General features: G+C 50.7%; 1 protein-coding gene across 1 annotated transcript; it reads right to left on the reverse strand.

The window, feature by feature from the left end:
* Positions 1 to 1,786: 1,786 nt before the first annotated feature.
* On the reverse strand, positions 1,787 to 27,292 carry ATP6V1B1 (ATPase H+ transporting V1 subunit B1). Its single transcript, XM_027554944.1, has 14 exons — positions 27,005 to 27,292; positions 20,229 to 20,284; positions 8,757 to 8,855; positions 8,457 to 8,550; positions 7,803 to 7,880; positions 7,124 to 7,263; positions 6,095 to 6,196; positions 5,529 to 5,626; positions 4,368 to 4,491; positions 4,057 to 4,207; positions 3,731 to 3,813; positions 2,684 to 2,788; positions 2,345 to 2,474; positions 1,787 to 2,250 (listed from the first exon to the last, which is right to left on the reverse strand). Exons 1-14 carry the CDS (start codon positions 27,120 to 27,122, stop codon positions 2,087 to 2,089), a joined length of 1,542 nt encoding a protein of 513 aa, XP_027410745.1. The 5' UTR covers positions 27,123 to 27,292; the 3' UTR covers positions 1,787 to 2,086.
* Positions 27,293 to 27,595: the final 303 nt, after the last annotated feature.

Genomic DNA, 27,595 nt, shown 5'->3' on the forward strand with positions numbered 1-27,595 from the left:
GCCAGAAATAATAAATAAATAAATAAATAATTTTTAAAAATTTCTAAAAAAAAAAAACTTGAGGATGTAAAGAAATTGGAACCCTTTTACATTGCTGGGGGATGTACCATGGTGCAGCCACTTTTGGAAGTAGCTTTGCAATCTGGTACTTCCACAAATGGAGAAGGCAGTGGCACCCCACTCCAGTACTCTTGCCTGGAAGATCACATGGACGGAGGAGCCTGGTAGGCTGCAGTCCATGGGGTCGCGAAGAGTCAGACACGACTGAGCGACTTCACTTTCACTTTTCACTTTCACGCATTGGAGAAGGAAATGGCAACCCACTCCAGTGTTCTTGCCTGGAGAATCCCAGGGATGGGGGAGCCTGGTGGGCTGCCGTCTATGGGGTCGCACAGAGTTGGACACGACTGAAGCGACTTAGCAGCAGCAGCAGCAGTTCCACAAATGGTTACACAGAGTCACTATCTGATACCCACTTATAAAAACATATGTCCACACAAAAACTTGTACATGATTGTTCAGAGCAACATCATTTATGATAGTGAAAAAGTGGAAGCAACCATATGTCCATATACGGATAAACAGATAAAAGGTATATCCATACTGTGGAATATTACTTAGCAATAAAAAGGAATGAAGTACTGACACATACTACTACATGAACCTTGAAAATATTATGCTAAGAGAAATCAGCCAGACACAAAAGACCACATATCGTATGATTCCATTTATATGAGTTGACTGGCATAGGCAAAGCTACAGAAATAGAAAGATTAATGATTACCTTGGACTGGGGAAGGGGTAGAAGAGGGGTTTGAGGAGTGATAACTCAGGTTACAGGGTTTCTACTTGAGGTGATGAAGGTGTTCTAAAAGTGGTTGTCGTGATGATTACTCAGCTCTCTGAATACACTAAAAGTTGCTGAATTGTACAATTATAAATAGGTAAATTGTATGGTATGTGAATCATATCTCAATAAAGCTATTAGTAAGTAAAAACAACCCTGTGCCCTGTGGACACCCAAAAGCTTTCCCTAAAATGGCTATAAATTGTCCTGGGGATGGCAATTTTATTCTCAGGGCCTCCTTTGGTGTCAGCTCTTTTTTTTTGATGTGGATCATTTTTAAAGTCTTTTTTGAATTTGTTATGATATTGCTTCTGTTTTTTTTTTTTTTTTTTTTTGGTGGAAAGGCATGCAGGATCTCAGCTTCATCCCCTGCATTGGAAGCCGAAGTCCTAAGCACTGGACTGCCAGGGAAGTCCCTGGTGTCAGCTCTTGATCCATGAATTCCGGCCTGGTTCCATAACACACTGACCCAGAAATGGGACACAGTCTTTTGCTGAAGATCTACCTTCCCAGCCTTCCCTGCCTTTTAGGAAGCATTCATGACTTCACCGTAGATGGGACAGAGGAGGCAGGAAGGGAGGGCATTACAGAAGAGTGGGCGGTTTTCAAAGGAACATCAGTATCCTGGTTTTTAGGATGCTCTTCACCCATTTCTTAACCGGGGGCACTTTTCTTCAGGCTATCTCCCCAGCAACTCCCCTACAGTAAACCAAATTCCTTTCTGGCATATCTTAGGCAGCCATCTTTTGTGGCCTTGAGACTGTGCTTTCTATGGCCCTTGACCTCACATTCCTAAGATACCTATTAAGATACTTTTTAAGGAAGATAACTATTTCCCTAAGAAGAATTATGCTGTTATTGGTTAAGACACTAATGTGTTTTTTCTTTTTAAGGTAGAGAGAATAGTTTAATGAACCTCACGAATCCATCACCCTCAGCTCCAACAATCATCAATGTTTTACCAATCTTATTTTTACATGAGATGAATTCTTATGGGATGGGGGCTACTTTTAATATACAAATGCTCCTATCAGAACAAGACAGAGAATACAGGCTTAACCACCTTCTGGTTCTCAATTCGGGGAATCCAGGGAAAGGACTGGAATGTAGAAGTGGCCTCCTCTCTCCTCATAGCCCGTGGCGGGCTGAGGGTGGGCACGGAGTTGGTTAAAGTGTGTGGACCGTGAGGATGGGACGGACGAAGGCGGTCCCTGGACCCTGCTCCTGGGGCGGGCGGGGCTACAGCGCAGTGTCGGCTTCAGTGTCCTGTGGCGCCCCCTCGCGGGAAAAGAATTCATCGATGATGTTCTGCGGGATGCGCTTCAGCATTTCCTTGGGGAAGGTGCGCAGCAGCTTCCAGCCCAGGTCCAAAGACTCGAACACCGAGCGTTTCTCGTAGGGACCTACGGACAGAGCAGGAGTGTCAAGGGTGTGTGTGTGTGTGTGTGTGTGTCGGAGTAAGGCGGTTGCTGCCTGAATGCCCCCAACGCGCCTCACCCTGGTTGATGAACTTCTTCTCAAACTTCTGCAGGAATTCCAGGTAGAGCAGATCCTCGGAAGTGAGCGCCTCCTCTCCCACCACTGCCTTCATGGCCTGCACATCCTTCCCGATGGCGTAGCAGGCATACTGGGTGAAGGGGGCGGGGCGGGGGTGAGGGGATCAGCAGTCATGGCAGGCTTACCGCAGGAGTCCCGTGTTCCCCCATCTGACTGTGCGTCCGGGGACCCCAAAAGGGGAGGGATTGTTTGCCAGAAGAAAAGCTCGTGATCCAACTAAGGCTCCAGCCTCCAGCTTCTGAAACTAGCTTCCCTCCAGCCCTTGGGCTCACTCCTTACCAGCTGGTTGGAGACATCTCCATGGTCCTTTCTGGTCATCCCCTCCCCAATGGCGGACTTCATCAGCCGCGACAGGGAAGGGAGGACGTTGATGGGCGGGTAGATCTGGGGGGAGCCGAAACAGGGAGTGGCAGAAGGCAGGGTCCGAACTTTCCCCTCCTTCTCACCTCTATTTGTCTTCCCTCCCTCTGTGGTTCTCCTGAGACTGGTCCTTATTCATCCCACAGAAAGATGGGCTGGTCACACCCCTCCCCCTTTATCTCCCACAAATCCTGGGGCTTGGGTATACAGGCGTCTAGATGTGTGTGCCTAGATAGAATGGAAGGGGGAGTTCATGAAAGTCTAACTATTTCAAAACTTTTGATTATTATTGAGATGAAAACGAGTTGAAACTTAATAGCTCTTAGCTGCAAGGGAAGAAGCTGCCAAAGAGGAAACAGTCCTCTTTGGGACAGGCATATTGTTCACCACCTACTTGTCTCAGTTACCTATCGTTTTTGTTCAGTAAAGCAAACTACTGGAAAGAAAAGAGAATTGGCATTTATTTTGTATCTATGATCTGCTAGATGCTTTCTATATCTATGTATACTTTTATACTGTATACTTTTTTGTTTTGGATTTTTGGTTGGGGGGCTGTATTAGGTGACATGTAACCAGGTATTGAAGCTGTGCCCCCTAGCAATGGAAGCATGCAGTCCTAACCACTGGACCACCAGGAAATTCCCACCAATTTATTTTGTTCTCCACAATGCAACTGTGTGATACGTATTATCATTCCCATTTTACAGATGTGGAAACTGAGGATTAGAGAGATGAAATGATTTTCTAAAGATCCCACAGCCAAGGAGGCTGGACTCCACCCAGACTTGTCTTCTTTCTGGGGACCAAACTGTCTTCGTGGGGATTAGCTCCTGTTTGGGGTTAGCCTTGCCTGGCCCCTCCTCATTCACTAGAGGTAAAGTGCAGTGGGAAGCGGTATACTGGTTACTAGTCATTGTCTTTGGAGATGGTAGAGAGACTTGGAAGTGGGTAGAGAGGGGATGCTACCTGTCTGTTATGAAGCTGTCTGTCCACATAGATCTGTCCCTCTGTGATGAAGCCCGTCAGGTCTGGGATTGGGTGGGTGATATCTGCAAGGAGAAGCACTGGTGTCAGTAAAGATGGTGTTCAGGTCTCCACCCACGCAGGGCCATGTAGGTTCTATTCCCTCACAGGAGTGGGTGACAGGTGGAGGCAAGGAAGGGACAGTGCCTACCCTGCTGGAGGAGTGGAGCTACTGTGCATCCATGGAAAGAAGCATGGGTCCTGTCAGAGTCTGGGTGGGACGGGAGGGCAGGGGACTGCAGGGGGCAGTGGGCAGGGAGGTGGCTCACCGTCATTGGGCATGGTGAGGATGGGGATCTGAGTGATGGATCCGCCCCGGCCCTCCACGCGGCCCGCCCGCTCGTAGATGGTGGCCAAGTCAGTGTACATGTACCCAGGGAAGCCTCGGCGCCCAGGCACTTCCTCTCTGGCAGCTGAGACCTGAAATACCCGTGGGCCTTGGGGTAAGGGGATGATACAAAGAAGGGGCATGGGGGGTTCAGTGACCACGAGGAATGGGATGGGGGTGGGCCTGCGTGGGCCAGCTCTGGGCTCATGACTAGGGGGCGCTGAGCCTGACTCTCCTCGCCAGCCAACTCACTTCCCGCAAGGCCTCCGCATAGGAACTCATGTCCGTCAGTATGACCAGCACGTGCTTCTCACACTGGTAGGCGAGGAACTCTGCCGTGGTCAGTGCCAGGCGCGGGGTGATGATCCGCTCGATCCTGCAGGTATGGCCAATGGTTAGAGCACCTGGAGGCCAGGCCTGTGCTCCCTTTAGCCCCCGTGCTGCATGGAGAGTGAACTTGGAAGCTGGTACAGTGCACAGCAGCAGAGGACTGGGGAAGATGAGCCCTAGCCCCGGCCCCCAGGTCCAGGCCATGGTTCCTGGGAGACTGGGCCCTCAACCACATCCTGCTGTTCAAGGTGGGAACAGGGACAGAGGCTGGGACAGGCAGGCAGGGAGCTGGGTGAGAGGGCCAGGGAGGGCCCGGAGGGCAGATGGCATGTCAGAGCTCAGCAGCTGGCGCTCTGCATATCCCTCCCCAAGGGCACCTGGGCTTGGGTCAGCCAGAAGGCTCCCACTCTCTGTGTCCTCAGGGTTCCCTCCTTCCTGTTCCCCTCTCCTTTCCTGAGCACACGTGCGGGCCATATACTTGCCTGCCTTGCAGCGCCTTCCACAGTGAGTGCTCCGGGGCCCTTCCTCCCGCTCCAGTCACTCAGACCCCAGGCCCTGTGCCCATGGCACTTTTCTTTAGGATACCATCTGGGCCTCCTGAGCTCTGCTCCCTAGTTTCTGGAGTACCTTCAGCTCCCAGGACAGTTTTTGGTTATTGGTTAGGTTATTAGTATTAGGTTATTATTAGTATTAGGTTTTTGGTTTTTGGTTTTCATCACCTGACCTACAGATTTAAATTCACATTTTCTCAACTTTTAAAATGGCAGTTTTTCTAAGCAAATGGTTTAGGGAAATACCTCTTTAGTGGTGACCTTGCGGAAGCAAGTCTAAGATGAGGAGCCCTGACTTAGGGCAGTGGCTAGATGCAGGTTGTAGGGAGGGTGGATGGGCTTCAAACGGCCAGCAGGCGGTGGTCTGGCTCTCGCTATCTCCTCCTGCACTGTCCCCACCTCTTCCCCAGCCTCAGTTTCCCCATCTGCACAATGAGGGGTTACTCTCCCAGCTCTGGCGAAGCCTGAGACCTGGGCTCCGGGTCTTGGAAGGGGGCAGGGCCTGCTGCCTACAGGTAGCGTGGGTGCTCACGTGGGGTCGTTGGCCAAGTTCAGGAAGAGGCAGACGTTGCCCATGGTGCCATTCTGCTCGAAGTCAGACTTGAAGAACCTGGCTGTCTCCATGTTCACCTGGACACACGGCAGGGAGGGCTGGAGGTGGGGCCAGGCCCCTCCCATCTCTTCCAGCAAAGCCTATTACTATAGTATAGTATAGCTATTACCAGCTATCAGTCAGTGGGGTCTCATCAGAACCCCAGAGAGAGGTTCAGACGTCAGGCTGAGCTGCTCAGTGTCACCCTGCTCCTCACCTGACCTGCTAAACCTCTTGTTCCTCTGAGCGCCCCTGGGCTCTCTGTCCTGAAGCCATCTTTTCTCCCCTAATTTCCTCCTTTCCCAGCTGCCCCAGAATCCTCTTGGGGCTGCTGTGGGGGACACACTGCCCAGCCCTCATTCACACTCTTGCCTCTCCCAACAGACAGGCCAGGTTCTTGGCTAGAAGGATTACGTCTCCCCCCTTAGATGGGGTATGCCTGGGGCCAAGGGGCCAAGGGCCCGCCCGCCACCTACAGAACTTGTCATCTGCCCAACCTCTCTTACCCCCATGGCTGCAAAGACGATGGCAAAGTTGTCATCATGATAGTCCAGCACGGCCTTGGACTTCTTCACCAGCCCAGCCTGGCGGCAGATCTGGGCGGCGATCTGGGGACAGAAGAAGGACATCAGAACTGGAGCCTGAGCTGGCGCCTCTGGGCACCACTGAGAAGTGTGGGCAGGGCGATGCTCTGTCCATCCTCCCGCTGAGGCCTTAGGTGGGAGGGACCCAAGGTCACACATGGAAGGGCTCCCCTGGGTCCTATCGCCGCTCCCAGGGGAAGGGCCGCCCCAGCCCAGGGTGCCTGTCGTGAAGAGCAGGGTGGAAAACCAGTTCCAAAGAACAACTACCCACCTCGAGTCTGGGGCAACTAGGTCCTTCAGAACCCCGTCCCCCGCCCCATGCTGGGGTGTCTCTGGGGCCGGTGGTGTGTGGGATTACCAGATCCAGGATGAGATGTGTGTAGGCAGGAGTCAGGGACACTTAGACCATCCAATCACTCCGGGCATTTTGAAGGTGAGCTGGGGTGCATCCAGGAGTCGTGGGGGTGGGTGGTCAGTGGGGACCATCTAGAAACCTTGTCACCCCAGCTGCTCTGGGAAGAACTGGGCTGTTTGCTCTTGGTGGTGGGGGTAGGGTAGGAAACTTTCCCAGAGAAGTTCCACACAGTTGTGGGGCTGGCATGAGGTGGGGTTTGCTCAGTGCAGGCAAGTAAAGAGCACCATGAGGACCAGCGGGTAGAGCTGTCTTCTCAGCTGAGCAGGACTTTCAACACTGAGGTTATGTGTGGGCTCTCTCGTGAGCCAGTGGGGGCCCCACTCACTCAGGAAGGAGGCTTGCAGATCTGTCTGGGGACACCACCGGGGGCCTGTGCAGCCCTGAGGCCCGGAGCTGCCACAAGACAGCTGCCGGTGGCCCTAGCTCCGCTGGCCCCTGCCCACTCGGCACAGGAGGCACCCTTGCTGGCCCACAGCTCTGGCCCCTGCTCCTTCCCTTCCCCTTGGTCGTGCCTGCAGGCCCCACACAGTCCTCACCTCATTGTGGGGGAGCCCAGCTGCTGAGAAGATGGGGATCTTCTGACCACGGGCAATGCTGTTCATGACGTCGATGGGCGAGATGCCTGTCTCGATCATCTCCTCGGGGTAGATGCGGTCGTGGGGGTTGATGGGCTGGCCTGGGAGATGGCAGTCACAGGCCCTGCAGGAGGGTTCAGGCCCTTCCCCGTGTACCGCCCCCAGCCCTGCCCCAGGAGCACTACAGGACAGAATTTTCTTCGATGATGGAGACGTGCTCTAACTGCGCTGCTCAGGATGCAGGCCTGGCCACCTGTAGCTACTGAGCACGTGCAGTGGGGTTGTGACATGAAATTTTATTTCATTTGAATTAGTTTGTATTTAAATAAAAACCACAGCCCATTGCTCTGTTCGATGGTACCATCTAGGCACATTAGAAGTCTTGGGCATGTGGGGAATTTGCATAATGATGATGGCATTTTATAGGAATGGGACGTGAAGTGCTGCTGGCCCCGGACAGGGAGGCCTTTGCTGCTGTGGTATCTCACCTGATCCACCTGTTGGTCTGACCAGTCCTGGGGGTGAACCCTGGGCAATGTCTGAGGCAGAACTTCCGAGTGTGAGGTGACACAGGCTGTGACTGGGGTGGGGAAAGGTGGTTGGAAGCTGGGTCCTGGGAGCTGTCCAAAGCCTCACTTACCGTTGATATCCAGGAAGTCCTCTGCCATGACCACTGGCCCCTTGTCAATGGGTTTGCCTGAGCCGTTGAAAACCCGACCTGGGGGTGGGTGAGGGGGCTTGGAGAATGCTCAGGACCAGCCCCGGGTCTCTCACTGCTGCTCACCCTCCACACCACCACCAGCTCCCACCTGTCCCTCCTGTCCCAAACGCCCCATGTCCCCCTGCCCTCAGCCCTCAGTGATCCCCAGGGGGCTGGCTACAGTGACTTTCCCCTTGGGGGCCTTCCCTCCTCTCCTGGAAACCTTTATAGGCAAGACCTTGGCCAGGACAATGACTCAAATAAGGGCTTTTTAGAGCTGGAGAGAGGAGAGAGCCAGGGATGGCAGATCTTGGGAGAGAACTAGGGGATGTGCAGTTCACTCCAGCTTGACACCAAACGTCCTCGTCCTCTAGTTTACTGAAGTTGCCTTCTTCATGTACTGAACACCTGCTGTATGTCAGGCCCTGAGCGCAGGTTGGGGGTCAAAAGAAGGCACAACCTCTGACCTCAGAGGGCTCCCAAGGGAGGCAGACAGCTGGGGAGGCAACAACAGCATGGTCTGTTAAGCACTTGGTCAGGGATGCTGGACTGGACGGAGAGAGGGGCGCTCCACCCCCCAACCCTACCCCTCACCCAGCATGTCCTCTGACACTGGGGTCCGTAGGATGTCCCCCGTGAATTCGCAGGTGGTCTTCTGGGCATCAATCCCAGAGGTCCCTTCAAACACCTACAGGATAAGAGGTTAGTTACTTTAACAGGGGGTTTGCTGGGGAGAATGGGGCCTCCCATTCTAGGCTCCCTTTGTGTCCAGCTCTGGGCAAGGTGCTTTCAGGGAAAACAGGCCATTTTCTGCCTTTGGAGTTTATGAGAGTGTGGACACTTTGTGGGTTCATTCATTTATTCAACCAGAAACATCTTAGTGACACCACTTACCTGCACAATTGCCTTGGTCCCAGACACCTCGAGCACTTGCCCACTCCGCTGAGTCCCGTTGGGGAGGGTAAAGTTGACAATCTCAGCATACTGGGCAAACTGGTAGGAGGGGAGAGCAGCCCAGAGTGACAGTGAGGACAGACAGTGAGACAGAGAGACAGAGAGACACTCCTCCCTGTCTCCTCCCCAGCCTTCCCCGGTCTCAAGCTCCTTTCTCCCATCCTGTGCCCAGACACTCTTGGAAATGAACTTGAGAGACTGGTTAAGTGGAAAGTTTGAATTCTGTTTGCAAGGCAGTATACTTGGGTGGGTAGGATCACTGACTTTAGAGTTGGAAGACCAGGGTTAGAACTGAAACTCTGACACTTAGAAGCTGTGTGACCTTGTGGAAGTTACATGATGTCTCTGAGCCTTACTTTCCTCATCTTTAAAGTGGGTATAATACTAACCCCTATTTCATAGGGCTGCTGTGAGAAGGAATATATACTATATGGTAAGTCATTATCTGGGGCTGGGACCTTGTAACAGCTCAATAAAATGTAGTCGTTATTATGGCTGTGTAGGTCTCCTGACCATTGTTTCTGCCCCTGTGGATTAATGATGAACACACTGGCAAAGTGCTGTCCTTGGCTCCCACGTGTCCCCATCTACCAGTGGCAATCTTTCCCTGGTCACGGGGCTGGGATCAATTCATGTGTAGTCCTCACAGTCTTCAGGAATAAAAAGAATCAGGCAATCACTTCTCTTTTGGTTAAGATCAAGGGAGGTATTCATTCTTAGTGTTAGAATCAGGCCGATATCTGGAATATATAAAGAAATCTTACAACTCAACAGTAAAAAGACAAATACTGGACTTCCCTGGTGGTCCAGTGGTTAAGAATCCGCCTGCCAATGCAGGGGACACAGCTTTGATCCTTGGCCCAGGAGGATCTGCAAGCCATGGGGCAACTAAGCCCGTGAGCCACAACTCCTGAAGCCCGCGCACTACAGCCCGTGTTCTGCAACAAAGAAGCCAGCGCAACGGGAAGCCAGAGTACCGCAACCAGAAACGAGCCCCTGTTCACCAAAACTGGAGACAGCCCGTGTGCAGCAAGACCCAGGGTGGCCAAAAGCTAATTTGTTAATTAAAAAAGATGAACGTGCTATTTTAAACTGGCAAAGGATCTAAATAAACATTTCTCCAAAGAAGATATACACATGCCCAACTAATTAATTATTGAGCTCCCCTGGTATCTCAGCTGGTAAAGAATCTGCCTGCTATGCAGGAGACCTGGGTTCGATCCCTGGGGTGGGAAGATCCCCTGGAGGAGGGAATGGCAACCCACTCCAGTGTTCTTGCCTGGACACTCGCCATGGACAGACAAGCCTGGCTGGCTACAGTCCCTGGGGTCACAAAGAGCTGGACATGACTGAGCCACTAAGTAAATAGCACAAACTAATTAGTCATTAAAGAAATGGAAACACACAGTGAAATAGCACTTCACACTCATGACTCTAATAAAGACAGAGAATAACACGTGTTAAGGTTGTGGAGGAACTGGAACGCTCAGACACTGATGGCGGGAAGGTAAAATTGTGTGGCCACTTTGGAAAATAGTCTAGCAGTTTCTGAAAAGGTTAAACATAGAGTTACAATGTGACCCAACAATTCCATTCCCAGGTGTATACCCAAGAGAAATGGGAACACATAGCCACATAAAAACTTGCATGTGAAGGTTCACAGCAGCATTATTTATAATAGGCAAAAAGTGAAACTAACCCCAAAGTCCACAAACTGATAACTGGATAAACAAAGGTGGGATATCCATGTAGTAGAATACAAGTCAGCTTTAAAAAGGCATGAAGTGCTGATACAGGCTACAACACGGATGAACCTTGAAAACATCATGCTACGTGAAAGAATCCAGACACAGCAAGCCACAGAGGACGTGGTCCCATTGATACGGAATGTCCAGACGGTCCAATCCACAAAGCAAAAAGATCAGTGATTGCTGGGGACTGGCGGAGAAACTAACAGGTGCAGGGCTTCTCGCAGGTGATGAGAATGTTCTGGAATCAAGTACTGCTGACAGTTGCACAAGTCTGTGTATAGACTAAAACTCACTGAACTATACACTTGAAAAGAGCAATGTTTATAGTGTATAAATTATAACTCAATTTAAAAAAACGATCAGTCTTTCCCTCCAGGATCACAGATGCGCAGGTGGAGGGCCGCCCAGTGGGAATCCCCAAGCTCTGCTGTCTGTGTGTGCTTCAGGAGCCGAGTTCTAGAGCAGGCTACGAGCTGAGCCACAGAAGCTGGGCTGAGGGGCAGCCCCTCCCGTCTAACCCTGGTCCTCAGCTCTGGTCAGCACCAGGAGAGCTAAGTCCTCCGCCTGCGCCTTCTTCCAGGGGAGGTACTGAAGAGAGTACAGAGCATTGCCCGGCATCCCTCAGCTTGCTGCCCATCTGTCTCGCTTCCTTGATTCACTTCAGGGAATAAGTCATAATCATAATCCAATAAAAATAAATGATGAAAAGATGGCGTCGCTTCATGCAGTGTTTCTAATATTCTGGGAAATTAAAGCACTCCTTTAAATTACTCCTTGGATATTAGAGGACATCAAAAGTAAAATGACAGGAGAAACAAAAAATAATAAAAAGGACAGCACTTCATGCCACAGCTGATAGCCAGCTGTACAATGTTTCCTGACCATAAGCAAAGTAAGGTAGAAGCCAGTAACAAAAAGACAGTGAGAAAAAACTTCTTATGTTTGGAAACTTTGAAACATTCTACATATCAGGTTAGAAAACATTTAGCACTAAACAAAAATGAAAAACTGTTTTTCAACGTATATGTGACACATTTAAAGTTTTAACAGCTTATATTAGAAAAGAGAAAAGGCGGAGGTAGTTTTGAACATATGCAACATTAAAAGTCAGAAAAAAGAACACCATTAACATTCCAAACAAAGTTGAAGAAATAATAAAAGGGCAGAGATCACTGAACAAGACACAGATACATAATAGTGAAGATCATCAAAGCCAAACTGGTTCTTTGAAAGCTTAATAAAACAGACAAATCTCTGGCACTGCTAAGAAAAAAGACATGAGTAAATAATTGTTGCAATAAAAAGTCAAAATTAGCTGTACTAATACTATTAAAAATAATTTTAAACTTAGGACTAACTTCATGCAGCATTTCAGATCTTAAATTAAATGAATACATTTCTTGAAGAATACAAATCAAATCCAATTAAAAACAAAATAGAAAGCCAGGATACACCTATAATCTTCAAGATAGCAGATAAATAACTTAAAATATTTCCATGAAGAAAACACTAGTCCCAGATAATTAGTGAGTTCTAACAATCAAGAAACAAATAATTTGAAACTTACTTAAGCTCTTCAAAACACTGAAAGAAAAACTCAAGTCTTAATTCATTTTATGAGTCAAGGATAATCTTGATACAAAATAAGATATTAATGGGAAAATTATAGGCAATCTCAACCATGAACATAGATGCAAAACTACTCAGCAGATATTAGCGAATGAAATCCAGCAACGTACCAAAAATACCATGTTACAAACAAACCAAGGAAACAAAGAAAAAATTTTTAAAAACAAAAAATGAAGATAAATGCACACTCACACAAAGAAAAATAAAAAAGACTAAGCTAGGATTAATCCAGGAACTCAAAGTTAGTCTAATATTAGAAAATCTACTAATATGTTTACCTTATTAATGAATTACAAGATCAAAAAACACAGTATTTCAACGAGTTTTAGAAAAAGTTAAAACTACCCACGATTTCAAACAAAAACAAAAAGAACAGAATAAAAGGGGAATTCCTTAACCTTAAAAAGTAGCCTCAGAAAACCTGTAGAAAATAGTATAATGTTCAAAACATTCTCTTTAAAAATAGAAGCAGAACAACACTGCCTGCTATCATCGTTCCATTCAGCTTTATTGGAAGAACTAACCAAAGTAATAAGATGGAGAGAAGATAGAGATTAGAAGAAAGCAAAACTGTAAAATGAAAAACTCCCAAACCCCAAATCTAATGGATAGTATCCCCGAAGAAACTACAGACTAATTTCTCTTATAAACATAGAGGCAGAAATTATAAATAAACTATTGGTCAGTCAAATCAAATAGTATACTAAATAAATAAGCAAGTATGACCAAGTAGGGTTTATTCCAGCCACGCCAGCTTAGATCACCAACCTTTGGGAATCAGTCAACACCTCACAACATGGTTCATAATAATACGGAGTTTGTGAACCTAAAGGAAAAATCGCACGGGGTTATGTAAATAGAAGCCAAAAGGCTTTCGATATAATCCAGCAGTCATTTTCTAATATAGTTCTATGTAAAACAGGAATGGACGGGAACTCCTTGCATACTAGACTATTTACCAAAGCCAGCATCAATATCCTTATAAATGGTAAAATGCTAAACCCATTTCATTTCCAGTAAAATCAGTAATGCACAGAGAGAGATGCTTATATCACCACTGTTACATAATATTGCTTTGGAAATTTTAGTTTAATAGTAAGACAAAAAAAAAGTTGAAAAGTATACTAAACATAAATAATGTTCTGTTTTGTTTTTTTTTTAATTTCTTTTTTTAAAAAAATATTTATTTTTTAATTGAAGGATAATTGCTTTACATTTTTACTGTTTTCTGCCAAATAGCAACATGAATCAGCCAAAGACTGTTTTTTGAAAGGTTCAGAAATATTGAAGGCGGGCTGTGGAAACATTCCAGATTATAGAAGGCTAAACAGACATGATGATTAAATGTGATAGTCAGCCCTAGACTGAATCCTATTCCAGAGGGAGAAAAATGCTATAAAAGACTTAGTAGGTCATCTTATAAACTGGAATATGGATTGTAGATTAGATAAAAGTATCAGTGTCAATTTCATGTTGAAAGATACTGTGGTTATGTAAGAGTACATCCTTATTCTTCAGAAGTACACACTAGAGTTTTGGACATAAATTACCCTCAAAAGCTCTAAAGAAAATAAAAAGAAGAATACACACACACACACATTCACTCAGAGCAAATGCTAGAACAAATAGGTATATGGATGTTCCTTGTACTATTTTTATTTTTGCAACTTTTTATAAATTTGAAATTGTTTTAATGAGAACTAAAATTAAAGTATGCCAATGGAAAAAGAGACAGGATTCCCTTTGTTTGCAGGTGGTATTGTATACCTAAAAAAACCTTCAGAGGAGCTAGTTAAAAATGAAACCAAATAAAAACAACCCCACCCAGAATTAATAAGAAAACTTGGCTATATATAAGATAAATATATAACAATCAATCTCAAATTATTTTCCATTATATGTTATTATAAGATTTGAATATAGTTCCCTGTTATACAGTAATCTTTGTTGCTTAGCTATTTTAATTAGCTTGTACCTGTTAATCCCATTCTCATAATTTATCTCATAATCTGAAAAATAAAATAAAATGGAGTCACTCTTGGTTTGTGTTCTCTTCATTAAGTTTTATAGTCATGACTTTTCTTCTGTGTGTGTTTGCTATACCTCAATTAAACTTAAAACAAAACAAAACTGAATCACTTTGCTGTACATCCGAAACTAACACAATATTGTAAATCAACTATTCTTCAATTTAAAAAGAGTGTGTTTCTCCCCAAAAGAATCACAGAATGTTAAAAGGGATCATTCAACAAAATTTATGCAAAAAGCGAAAAAATCAATCTCTCTCTTTTCTATTCCAGCAATAAACAGAAGAGGAAATGGAGAGAAATATTTCATTCACAATAGGGTCAAAACCCATAAGATATCTGGAAATAAATTAAACAAGAAAAGTACAAGAAAATAATAAAATCTTACTAAAGGACAGAAAACAAGCCCTGAACAAATGGACAGCAATAGTGTTTTCCAAAACAGTATGACTTACTATCATAAAAATTCAAATCCTTTTCAAATGGATAGAAATTCAATGCTTCCCCAATGGATTGTTTCTCCTGGAACTTAAAAATGATCTTAAAATCATTTAAATGTCTGAGAATATCCAAAAGCAGTTATGGAAAAGATTAGGAGTGGAGGACTTGCCTTGTCAGATATTAAAACATGCTCTAAAGCTACTGAGGTCAAGTGGTCAGTGTTGGTGTGAGGAAAACAGAGATGGGGAAGGCTACAGTTCAGAAACAAAGCCCAGATTTTAGGAGATTATTAGAGAGCAAACGTGGCAGATGAGTTCACAGGAGAAAAGAATCTGTTGTACGAATGGTTCTAAGATAGCTGGGTATCTACTCCCATCATAAACACAAAACAGACTCCAGGCATATAAAATTTTAAATATAAAACTAAAACAAAACACCAGAAGAACTTTTCTTCTTTCTCTTCTTATGGAATAATCTAGCTAAAAGCTGGATAAGAGAGACATCTTTAAGCAAGATAAGAAATCCAGAAGCCACCAACAAAAAATAGAAATCTTTGATAACACAAACATGTGAAATTTCTGGATGACAAAGATACCATCAACAAAGGTGAACAATAAACAAAGCAAAATGTACAACTCAATACATTGGAAGAGTTCACAGAGAAGGAAGTGAGACGTCAACAGAGAAAGATACTCAACTCCCCCTAGTCATCAGCGAAACCCAACTAGAAGCAAGACAGAACTAGTCTTAGCTATTAGGCAAAATTACAGGTGACCACATATTCAGGGATGAAAAGATGCTAGGAAGTGGGTCCTCTCATGTATCACTGCCTTGCTGGACAAGCAATTTTGCTCCAAGTTGTCAATATCTATATAAAAAGAAATATACACTTTGAACCAGCAGTTCTATTTTGGGACAGTCTATCCTGCAGCAATAAAGGCATCCTACTATTTGTAACAGCAAAACCTGGAAACAGGCTGAATGTCTGTCAAAAAGGAAGTACATCACAGTACATTCACATTTACACAGTAAATCCAAACCACAGTCACTATCAAAAGGATAACTAAAATCTACCACATGGAGGAAATACTCCACACATTTTAAGAGACTAACAAACACCAACATTAATATCTGGCATGCTCATATTTGCCCACATATAGCAGGATCTTTACTTGGTTATCAAGAGGTTGGGAATAAAGAGGTCAGGAGCAAATGGTTAACTTTGTGTTTTTAATTTCACTAGTTGCAAAAAGCATGTTTTGTGTGTGCACGTAATTAAAATGTAAAAAAAAAAAGTTGGGGGGACTTCCCTTCATTGCAGGAGGTGGGGGTTCCATCTCTAGCCGGGGAACTAAGATGTGGGAGGTGCCCCGTGAGGACAAAAAAAAGGAAACATATTCAAGCACAGTGATGTGGCTGTCACCATCATTACCATCGTTATACTCCCTGCTGTCCACAATCCAGTGACCTTAAGGGCCAGGGAAGAGGGGTGGACGGCTCAGTTCCCCAAAGGGGTGTGAGCAAGACGGGGTCCTCTTTCCCAGGGCACCCCTGCTGGGGTGGAACCTGAGACCGGAGGCTTCCCAGCTCTGACAATAGCTCTGGCTCGGGCCCCTCTTTGTCCTGTAAAGAGTATGCCAGGAAGGCGATTTTGTTCTCCCCTCAAGCACCCTCAGATCCCGCGGAGTGGGGACCCTGAGAGAGGGAGCTCGCTGCAAGAGGAGTGCTCTGAGGTCCGCTGAAGGGACCGGTTTTGGCTTCGCAACCACAAGAGGGAGCCCGAGAGCAAGGACTAGCCGGGTTGGGGCCGGGAAACCGGTGAAGTGCGAGTCCTGGCTCCTTCCCCTCTTCCTGCTCTCCGAGGGCCTGCGTGTCTCTCTCGGAAACGGCCACTGGCCTCGTTGTCTGTGGCGCAGATGGGGGGCTGCTGACCTCAGGAGGAAGATACTGGACAGAGCCCCGGCCCGAGTGGGCCCAAGAGAAGACAGGCAGCTGAGTGACAAAACCGATCTTTGTGTGTGTGTTGGGGGCGGGGGCGGGGGTTGGGGGTGAGGGAGAGGGGAGAGGAGCTGGCGCGCGGAGTGTCCCTGAAGGATTTGAAACGTCAGAGACAATGCACTTTAAACAACAGGAAGGTTACAGCCAGACAGAAGGAAGAACTGTCAGAAGCATGGGGCAGGCATGGAGAGTACTGTCCAGAATCCTTTAGGAAGAGAATGCGTTATTTATTTGCGGGGAGGGGTGGGCTTAGCCACTTCGAGCAGGGTGTGCAGCGAGAGAATTCCAGTGTGCAGCGATGAGCTTGGATTTCTACCCTGTTCCCCAGCCACAGGCCTGATTCTCTCAGTTCGTTACTAAGAGGATTGCAGGGAGTGTGGACAGTTCAGTGCAACCCTCCTCCTTCGCTGCAGATTCAACCCCGATCCCAGCCAGCCAGGGGGCCGACACAGGGGCCTGGAAAGTTCTTAGCAAGTCCAGCAGGATGTGTACAGGGTGTGCTGCCTCCCAGACCTCTGCCCCTGACAACACCCAGAGCAGTCTGGGGACTCCTCCTTGGAGACTGTTGTCTGAGTTGATACACACAAGCTTTTCCCCTGAAGTTTGGGAGCTACCACAGACATCTGGAAACAAGTCTGGTAGATAAGGTGAGTCTCAAATAAGGCAGTTGGAAACACAGAATATAGGCGCCAAAGATCCTCCAGAGCAGCGGTTCTGTGTGGTCTGGCCCTCCAGGCAGCAGTAGCCACTGGGAGCGTCTCAGGAATGCACATTCTTGGGTCTCAACCCAGGCTGCTGACTCAGAAACCACTGCTCTAGTGAAATCTCTCTAAAGTATTCCAGGCAGGTGGACGTGAGATATCCAGACTCCTGTTTAATGCTTGCAGAACCTGTGCACTTGTGTGTGAGGGTACGTGTGTGAGTGTATGAGTGTGCTTTTGTGAGATCAGGTCTTGGAGTGTGGCTATTCAAGAATCTAGAAGAATCCATTTTATACTTGACAAAGCAGAGATGTAGCATTTTCTGGGTCACAGACCCTAGAAAATCAGATTAAACTGTGGAAATTATGCCCCTCCCCTTCAGTGCACAGGCATATGACTACTTCCTTAAAAGGTTTGCATACAATCTCCAAGCCCTTAGTATCTGGCTAAGAACTTCACATTTATTTTTTGCCAAGTGGATTCTTAGTTCCCTGACCAAGGATCGAACCTGGATCCCTGCTGTGAAAGCACTGTATCCTAACCGCTGGACCACCAGGGAATTCCTAAGAACTTCTGACCTACACAATTCTTCCCACCAGCTATTTTTCCTTTTGAGGCAGATGGAAGCAGAAAGCGTTATTGCCTGTGTGATTCAATTTGGGCAGAAGGTGGCGCTATAGAGACAGAATTATGGCATTTTTGCCCAAGCGACTCTAGAACAAGGGATGTGAGACAGTGGAGAGAGATGCATAAAGGTGCCTTCTCCAACTCCTGCACTTATGAGGCTATCAACTGCTGGTTCCTTTCCTTCCCTCTGCAAGCCCGGGGTTCTCTGAGTCTCTCCATCACGCAGTTACTATGCAAGAGTTACAGATGCGCCCCGGAATCTCAGGAGCATAGCCTGGGATCTATCTCCAGTTTCACAGTCCAGCACCAATTTACAGTTGACAACTGGATGTCTGTATGGACACTGACTCTCCTTACCACGCAGCGTCATGTAGAGACTGACAGGTAGGGAGTGTGATGGAGGTGGGCAAGGGAGCAGGAGATTCACTGACTATTTAATCAGGCATATCAGCATATCCTAGCTCTTCTTGAGGAGGACTAATAACAATACATTCATCTGATTTGATCCCCACAACAGCCCTATTGTCAGTTAATAGATGAGGAAACGGGTTTACAATCCTAGACAGATGGTTCTCAAACTTCGGGGAACATCAGATCACCTGGATGGCAATGAAAAAAAGCTTCTGGGCCCCACCCTGAGTTTCTGTCAGTCTGGGGTAGGGCCCTAGAATCCGTATTTCTAACAAGGTCCCAGGTGGTGCTTATGCTGCTGATCTAGAATTGACAGGTAGTTAATAGAAAGGGTGGAATGATCTGGGATTAAAATTGAAGAAGTCTGAGTCACACTGTCTGACTCCATCACACTTCTTTCCAGGACATCCCCGACACTAATGGGCCCAACTGTGATGTCCATATGAGCTCGGAATCTGTTTTCCCGAAATGAGTGGGTCTGATCTTTTTAAGAGGGCCAGATTTTGACAGGCCCATAATCAGTCACACTCTTAAATTCATTCATTCATTCACTCACCCTTCCTTTGAACAAACTGAGCAAGCATGATGGGCTGGGTGTTCAGTAAAAGGGCAGTGTGCGGCTCTGGGAGCCTGGGGTTCATAAACATCATCCAGGTCCAATTGTGGGGGTTAGGGAGAAGATTTGGTCACTACATGTGACCAGTTGCTGACCAAATGCCTTGATGGACGCTGCTGGCAAGACAGCACACAAAGTCAAGAGCAGGGACAAGCTCACTGTCCAGAAGGCTAAGAGAGGCTTCCAGGAGAAGGTGAGTCAGAAGAAGCGATGAGGAAAAGGTCATTGGGAAGGCAGAGTATGTGCAAAGGCCTGGAGACATCAATGGGAGCTCCACACAGAGACAGTGTGGGTTTCTAGGTGGGGAAGGGAGAGTGATGGGACGTGGAGAGGTGTGCAGGACCCCACCAGATGGAGGGTCTGTGTGGGGAAGGCATGGGGAGCCCTGGTGAATTAGGAGGAGGGGAGGGAAGGGGTTGGGACTGCATGGCAGAGGATGAGAGGGCGCCAGGCTGGGGACCCAGAAGCCATGGCCCTGAGAAGGGAGCAGTGGGTGGGAGAATGCTGACAGAGCATGAGTGCTGACAGACGGGGGCCCAGGAAGGGAGGAATCAAGGATGGCACCCAGGTCCAGTTAGGGTGTGGGTGGTGTGGGGCGGGAGACAGGAGTGGAACCAACAGTGGCGGGACGCAGAGTGACCTGGGAGCTTTGCAGGGCTCTTTGTGTCTCGAGAATCCCCAGCCTCGAACTCAGAATACTCCCAGTGTCTGCCATGGTCCTGCAGTTCCCAGGGACACCAAGTCGCCCACACCCTCCGCTATGAGGCATTCTTCACTTCCCACTCCAGCTGCTGGCTCCCAGGCTGAGGTATTCCGAAGACCTTTGAAAACCTCCAGGTCTGGAGAAAAGTTAGCTGCTATCCCTCTGCCTGCCACCTCCTCCTCTTCCCTTTAAAAAACATCCCTGAGCGACTGGTGGGAGATTCCTGCCCTGGGAGAAGTTAGATACAGCCATTCTACTGATGAAGAAAGAGGCGTGATAGCCCAGTAGGCCCTGCTGATGGCTGGTAGGAGCAGGTCTCTTAAAGGCCAGGGTGGGGTCCACAGAAAAGGTGGGAGGAGGAAACCCTGGGTGACTGAGGGTGGGAGGGTTAGGAAGAATGAGGTGGGCGCCTGGGAGACCCCTAAGGGCAGGGCAATTTAGAAGAAATCAGCACAGGGGCAGTGAGCACTGAGATTTAATTGTCCCTGGGAAGAGGTGGAAATCTTACCTTGACCTGATCCAGCACCACCAGGGGCCCATTGACGCTGCACACGGTCCTGTAGGCTGGGGGAAGGGTGGAGGCGGGTGAGGGTCTCATACTGACAGACAGACAGACAGACTCACACACACACAGAATCATCCTCTGCCCTCCCTCCCTCTAAGCACCACCCCCACCCCTCTTGGGACCCAGGCCATCAGGATCATTAGCTGTGACAGGGCCAGCCACCATTGCTGTAAGGGTCATGCCCCTGTCCGCAGGGCCCCCGCTGTCTCGGACACCTGCAGGAGGCTGGGGGAGGGCCAGGGCCAGGGCAGAGGCCTCCTCTCCCCTCCGCAGTCAGCCAGAGGTCTTTTTTATCCCTGAGGCCGCTCTGGCCTCAGCCCCCACTCACCCACTCCCTCCTCTCTGACCCACAGCATTTCCAAAAGCTGGAGATTCGATAAGAGCTGCCCTCTCTACCCCTCACCCCACCCCTGGCAGGACCACACTCCTCTCCATCACCCACACTGACTGGGCAGTCTGTGTGTGAGTGGGGTGGGGGTCCAGGCATCAGGGAGAAAGGCCAGCAGGGCCCTGCTCCTCCATGAAGCTGGGTTCATCGGGTGCCTGTGGGGGAGGGGAGAGAGTCGAGCGTGGACTGGCAGGCAGGAAGCTTGCTTGGTTCTGTGAGGGGCTAGCTGAGGGCCCCTGAGCCCCTCCCTTGCCTGTAACCTGGAGACATGGTATCCCTTCCCCAGGCTCCTTTCAAAGTGCCAACGAGACAACCGGGAGGAAGGAGGCTGGCAGGGCGGATGGTTGGGGGTGTCTTCGAGGTCGCTAGGTCACTTCCAGGCTGGAAGGGCCTCAGGTGGGAGAGGGGTCCAGCCCTTTTCTCAACAGGCCAGAAGGATGGGGCCCAGAGGAGTGGAAGCCTACCCAGGGTCACAGACTTTTGTGGCAGAGCAGGGGCTGGGGCCCCCCTACCTCGTGCTTCCCATCAGACCATATGGCTCCCAGCTACCTGCTCTCATGGTTCCAGCAAGCTGGCTGCCCAGCTGCCCAGCCAGGTGAAGCTAAATGCCCCAGCCCATGCCCTCCCTGGTCTAAGGCTCAGTGGTCAACCCCTTATTTTTGTGAGATCTAAGTTCCTTTCCCAGGGACTTGGGCTTGGAAGACCAAGCGTGCCAGGGGATCTTTGCACAGATGTTTGCCTAGTTATCCTGAGCAATTAGGAAAACTCAAGAAAGAGAAGTTCTTCTTGGACTTGGGCCCTGAGCCAGGGCCCTCCCTCACCTTCCTGCCCTCAAACCACCACCCACCTGAACCATCCTCTTCTCCTTTTCCCATCTTCCGTCTTAGCCAGGCCCACCCCGGTGGCACCGGGAACCAGGCTCTAGAGAGGGCTGCACCCTGGGGTCCCCAGCCAGCGCTCCCTCTCTCTATGGCCTTCCCATCAAGGAAGCTCTGGTATCTTCCCTCTTAAAACCATGCCCTCCGCCCCAATCCTTGTCCAGCAGCGATGATCACAGCCCAGCCTCCCACAAGCCTGGCTCCATTGCCCTCTCTTCCTGCCATCAGGAGGACGAATGGGGTGTGGCTTCGTGGAGGCACGAAGGAGGCTCCAGGTGGAGCCACACCTCACGCTCCAGTGTGGCTCTGCCCTGGGAAGGGATGACAGCCTGGACGTGTTCCCCTCTGCAGCTCCCTGAAGGCCCTGCCCTAATCGCCCCCCTCAGACCTCCTCGGACCCCCTCCAGCTACTCCTTCATACCTTTGGATGCTGAGACCTCAAGATGGTTACCTGGCTCCGACCTCTCACATCTGCCCTCCAAGCTCCGCTTCCCTCCCTCTCTCCCTTCAAGCCTGACCATTAGAGGCCTTCTCAGTACCAGGCTATGCAAATAAAGGAGGCAAATAAAACATGGAGCCTACAATTTAAAAGGGGCTAAAGTGGCTCAGATGGTAAAGAATCCCCCTGCAATACAGAAAACCTGAGTTCGATCCCTGAGTTGGGGGTCTTCCCCAAGTGGGTATGGCAACCCACTCCAGTGTTCTTGCCTGGAGAATCCCATGGACAGAGGAGCCTGACGGGCTAGAGTCCATGGAGTTGCAAAGAGTCCGACATGACTCAGAACTAAGCACAACACAAAGAGGAAATAATTGCCAATAATTGCTGCAGATGGAAAGAGCAGGGTGGGTGGGAATGGGCTGAAGGAGGCAGCTTGCAGGAAGAGCCATTTGAGCTGAGGCTCCAAGGTCAAATGGGGTCATCCAGGCAGCCCCCAGAGAGCTGGACGAAGGGCACGGCTGGCCCAGGTGAGGAGGTCCTGAGGCCTGGAGAAGGGCATCATGGCTGCCGGGCACAGGCTCACTTTCCCTGTGAAAGAGGGTGTGCCTGCCAAGGCACAGGAAGGCCCGGCCTCTGGAGGGGGAGGACAGAGGCTGTGGCATCAGCCTCCCCACCAAGAAAATCACCCAACAGCCACACATGCCCTTCCTGGCCAGGTGGCATTTTGCCCACATCCTCTGAATTACCAGGACTGTGTGGAGTGGAGAGGGCTGAGGAGTCCAGCAGAGGGAAGGTGGGGGACTGCGAGGACAGGGGATGGAGCATGGGGCAGGGAGACCCTGCATTTCCAGGGAAGTGCTGGCATCTTACCCGCCTGTGGAGAAAATACCAAGACCAGCCTGAAGAAAGATCAAGTGGGGGTGCGGCGTGCAGGGAGGTGGGGGTGCAGGAGAGGAAGAGTGCCCCCCACCAGATCCAGAAATCCCCAGGGAAACATTTCTAACTCCACCGGGGGGTGACGAGTCTTTCAACTTCCTCCCTTTGTTCACAGCTGGCTCCCCCCAGTTTCACATCTTGGTGATACCCAACAACTCTACCTGCGGAGGGGAGGAGTGGTGATGGTCACAAAGAAGGGAGTGATCTGGGTGTGGGTCTGGGGGAGCCAGGAAACGTGTTTGCCTGCAGTGGAGCTGGGAGCTCCATCCGCACTTCTCAATTTCACACAGTTATGTCTCGAAGTTCCAGCTCATCATAGCCCATTCCCAGGCTTCTGGCAGGCCTGGAGCTGGGCTCTCATTGCTGACTGAATACAGCACTGGGGGCATCCCTAGTAGCTCAGCTAGTAAAGAATTTGCTTGCAATGCAGGAGACCCTGGTTCAATTCCTGGGTCGGGAAGAGCCCCTGGAGAAGGGATAGGCTACGCACTCCAGTATTCTTGGGCTTCCCTGGTAGCTCAGTTGGTAAAGAATCTGCTTGCAATGTGGGAGACCTGGGTTCGATTCCTGGGTTGGGAAGATCCCCTGGAGAAGGGAACAGCTACCTACTCCAGCATTCTGGCCTGGAGAATTCCATGGGGGTCACAAAGAGTCAGACAGGACTGAGTGACTTTCATATGGCATAGCCTGGACTATTCATTGCAGATAATCCAGTTATATGGCCATTTCCATCCAGCCTCTGGTGACTGGCTGCCTTCAAGGCCTCGCCCTTGACTTACCAGGTCCTTTCCCTCTGAAACCCCACAGCTGGTACCCAGGAGAGAGTCCTGCTTTCCAATTTGTCTGTTACTCAAGGCAGATTGTGTCTCTCCCCTCAAACTAGGGGTGTCTCCTCTGTCGGACTAGACAGTGTTTTTTCTTAGAGCCTTTCTGGTTTGGACACAGCCAAGGTAGTGGCTGTGCAACAAAGGTGTCCTTGATCGGAAGCCAGGCCTTTTGTCTGCACCCACGCCCAACTCCGACTGTGTCCATCGCATGCAGTGGCAAACCGAGGCCCAGGAAGTCAGCTGACTTCTCCGAGGGCCCACCACAAATCAAGACAGTGTCTGGTGATGCTCAGGCCTTAGAGCCCCTACCCCAGCCCCGGGGCATGCCCCTGACCCCGGAGATGCTGCTGGAGGCAGGGCTTGAACCAGAAGACCCCTGAGGGGCACAGGCCTCCAGAGACTTTGCAGACACTCCCTTCAGCTGCTCTGCCTACCCCCTCTCCATTGTCCTAGCTGACACTTTGGGTTGTTCTCTGGACTGCGGGCCCCTGCCTGCCCCCACCTCCCCACCGCCTTCCCCGTCAAAGGCTCAGCGGGGCTCCGCTAATTAGGGCCGGCCCGCCACACCTGCAGCGTCCTGGGAGCGGACTCAGGCAGGCGCCCATGCGTGAGGCCAAGGGGGGGGCAAGCCCGGGGCAGCAGGTCCTGCACCTCCTCCCTGATCCCTGCTGGAGGGATTAGGGGAGGGCGGGCAGGGGTTAGGAGGGTTTTTAGAATCAACCCAAGACCCTGAATGGTGGAACTCTCTCCGTCACCTCCCCAGCCCTTGGTCGAGGAAACCAAGGCGGCCAGTGGTTTGGCACTCAAGTCCCTAGGCGATCTGACCTGGCTCCAGCCCTCCTGCCAGCCGGTTCGTCCTAACCTTTGCCCTGGTTGTGTGCCCCGACCTGTCACCCTACTATCTTCTGCCCCACACAGTCAGCTAAAGCCCCAGGTCACCTCCTCTTGGTGCAGAACAGCTCTAGCTCCGAGGAAGGCAAAGTGGTCCTTTCCTTCCCAGGGTGGATACTGCCGAGTCACTCCCCATCCTGATTCCACCCCACTCTCCTTTCTGACCCAGTCCCCTCCCTCAGCCACTGCAGAGAAATCACTTTTGATGCCTCAGGCCTGTTTAGTCCACCTCCTCCTTCAGGAAGTCTTCCCCTGGACTCATCATCCCCACCCATGGCCAAGTGAGCTGGGGGGGCAGGGAACCAGCTGCCCCACCCCCGTCCCCTGGCTCTCTGGTCCCTCAGCTCTCCTCCTGGGCTCTTTCTGCCTCTACATGAAGTTCTCTTGCCTGGAAGTGCTTAGAGTCCCTGGTAGCGAGAGGAGGGCAGAGAGAGACACAGGAGTCCAAACCCCCAGGGAGAAATAAACCCTCCAGGCTTCCGAGGAGGAGGGGGAGTTGGAGGAAACTCCAGAAGCAAGCTGAGGAATCCAGCCTCCCTCAGGTGGGCTGCTGGCCGGCCCGGGCCCCTGGGTGGGTGCTGGGAGGACACTGGTGTGCGGCAGAGGCACAGGAGTGGCCTTTGTCATCGCAATAACATCTTTAACGCAGGCGTGGAGCGAGGGGCTCACCCCGCGCTGACCCGTGACTCTGGGTCGGCTGTTGGGTGTGAACACAGTCACCTGGGTAGGGGCCCCATGGGGTGGACCAGGGGGACACTGCTTCCCGGGCTTCCAGACCCGGGTCAAACCTCCTGGGTGTTGCACGTTGTGCCAGGGCTTGTCGACTATAAATAAGCCTGCTGGGAGGGGACTGGCGGGAGGGGATCCTGGGGTAAGGTTGCACCCTGGGAGGGCACATTCCAGGAAGGAGGAAAGGGAGCCAGACCTCAGACCCAGCCCTATTCAGCACCCAGGCAGCTCTCCCACTCTCACAGGGGGAGGGGGAGGCCATCACAGGGCCTGGACAAAGGTCAACCAACTCTGCTCAGGTCTCCAGGTCTGGGCTCGGACTCAAGGGGGGCCCAGTCACTGCACATTTCTGGGCCTTGGTGACCCCAGCTTTGCCCTAGGGGAGAGTCTGGACCTTCATCTTCCCCGGTCCCCATGGCACCTCCGTGATAAATCTGACCCCACTCAGCTTCTCCTTGGCTGGGGTTTTCCACGCCCCTCAGTGCCCCCACCCAGAGCTGCTCCCTGAGCCCTGGGCCTGGTCATTCTGCTCCGCTCTCCGCTCTCCATGGTGTGGGCGTGCTGCACCCCAAACCCTCAGCTGCCCCCGTGGGGCTGGCCGGCTGCAGACGGAGGGGTGGCTGTGTTAGGCCAGAGTCCCCCCATACGCACCCTCTTGGGAGCCTCTGGCTCTGCTTAGCTGGTGCCGGCCAGGCCAGTTTACTCCAGTGAGCTGGGTGTCTGAGAATCCAGTAATTTGCCATACCAGACCAGGGAATGTGACCTTGGACAAGGAGAGATGATGGGCGGGGGTAGTACAGGCTTTGGCCCTGGGGCCTTACCAGGTTTTTGGCCCCAGACATCTGGACTTGGCCCACGCCTGCAGGACAGGCACTCGAGCAACCCCCAACGCCCCTTAGAAGCTCACAAGGGTCTATCCAGCCCCTACAGCCCGCACACCTGACACCTGGGTGCCAGGCACTTGCCCTTCTCCCAGCTGCTCACACACAGACGTGTGACGCCATCTGACCACAGTCATCCATGTTCTCCCTGTGAGCCCACATGCTGGCACACACACCCCCTCACCCAAGTGTACAAGCATGCACACAGTCTCACATATTTCCTTTCTGATGGTACACACTCTCAAGTTGTCACAATCGTATTCACACACATATATATCATCACCCAAGTGGAGATGGGAGCACACACACCCCCCAGGCACAGCCCTTCCCCAGAATGCACACACCACGAGAGGTCACACAAGGGGTCACACGTTCCCCTCCCTGAGAATGCACACAACTCCTCATGCTGAGTATCCTGGGGTGCATATGAACACACCCCAAACACATCCACACAGGGGCACACACACACACACACACGCATGCTCTTGGGGGCAGTTGGGAGCTCTCTGTGGACTCGGGGTCTCAGTGCAGGGTCACTGATCACAGGAAGGTTCCTGCAGCTACTCCGCTGCCGCTCCTCTGGGGTACCCTGGGCTGGGGACCTCTGTCCCCCCCGTCTTGGCCACTCCGCAGCGCGGAAGGCCCCTAAGGTTTCCCCAGGTCTGGGTCCTCCTCTGACCCTGAGGCTGAGGAGCAGGGCCTGAGGACGCAGCAGTCCACCCGACCACACCGGCTGGGGGTCATACTCACTGATGCGGGGGTGGGTGATGTAGTTTCGGGTGACCGCCTGCACGTGTTCTCGGGCGGCGCCCAAGCTCGCGCCTCCGCCGGGGAGACCCCTGGGCCTACTGTCTACTTCCGCGGCCATGGCGTGTCGGGCTGGGAGCGGGTTCCTGAGCCTCCCACAACTCAGCCGAGCTGGAGCTGGAGAGAGCCGGCCGGCCTCCTCGGGCAACCACCCCTCCTTCCACCCTCCTCTCCTCTCCCAGGGTTGACTGTAAACACGGAAACATGGCCCTTTGGCTCGGAGCCCTTCCAGATCTGGGAGGTGCCCTGGGCCACCTGGGAGTGGGAGGCTGGGGGAGGGGCAGGGGCGGGCTTCTCCCACCTCTGTCTGTCGGTTCCAAGCTCCTGACCCAGCCCTGCAGCTGGTTTGAACTCAACCCCTTCCCCTGGAACCTCAGGCGCTGCTACAGCCTAAGCCCCTCACATCTCCTCCTGGGCTCACCCCCACCCCGGCCCCCACCCTCCAGAGCCCATTTCCAGCAGCCTGCCATCTCCTCAGGTCTTCTGTCTTCCCAAAATGCCCTCTCCCCGCCCCATGCCCCCTTGCCCTGACTA

The sequence above is a fragment of the Bos indicus x Bos taurus genome, chromosome 11 (genome assembly GCF_003369695.1).
Source record: "Bos indicus x Bos taurus breed Angus x Brahman F1 hybrid chromosome 11, Bos_hybrid_MaternalHap_v2.0, whole genome shotgun sequence".
Lineage (NCBI taxonomy): Eukaryota > Metazoa > Chordata > Mammalia > Artiodactyla > Bovidae > Bos > Bos indicus x Bos taurus.

What these genes read in the sequence shown, in the direction of transcription:
- ATP6V1B1 (XM_027554944.1), bottom strand. Translation starts at nt 27,122, where the DNA reads ATGGCCGCGGAAGTAGACAGTAGGCCCAGGGGTCTCCCCGGCGGAGGC. An exon ending in TGGTGCTGGATCAGGTCAAG is followed by an intron (nt 8,856 to 20,228) that starts GTAAGATTTCCA and finishes CCCTCCTACCAG; the next exon opens with TTTGCCCAGTATGCTGAGAT. An exon ending in TCGTCTTTGCAGCCATGGGG is followed by an intron (nt 5,627 to 6,094) that starts GTAAGAGAGGTT and finishes CCGTGTGTCCAG; the next exon opens with GTGAACATGGAGACAGCCAG.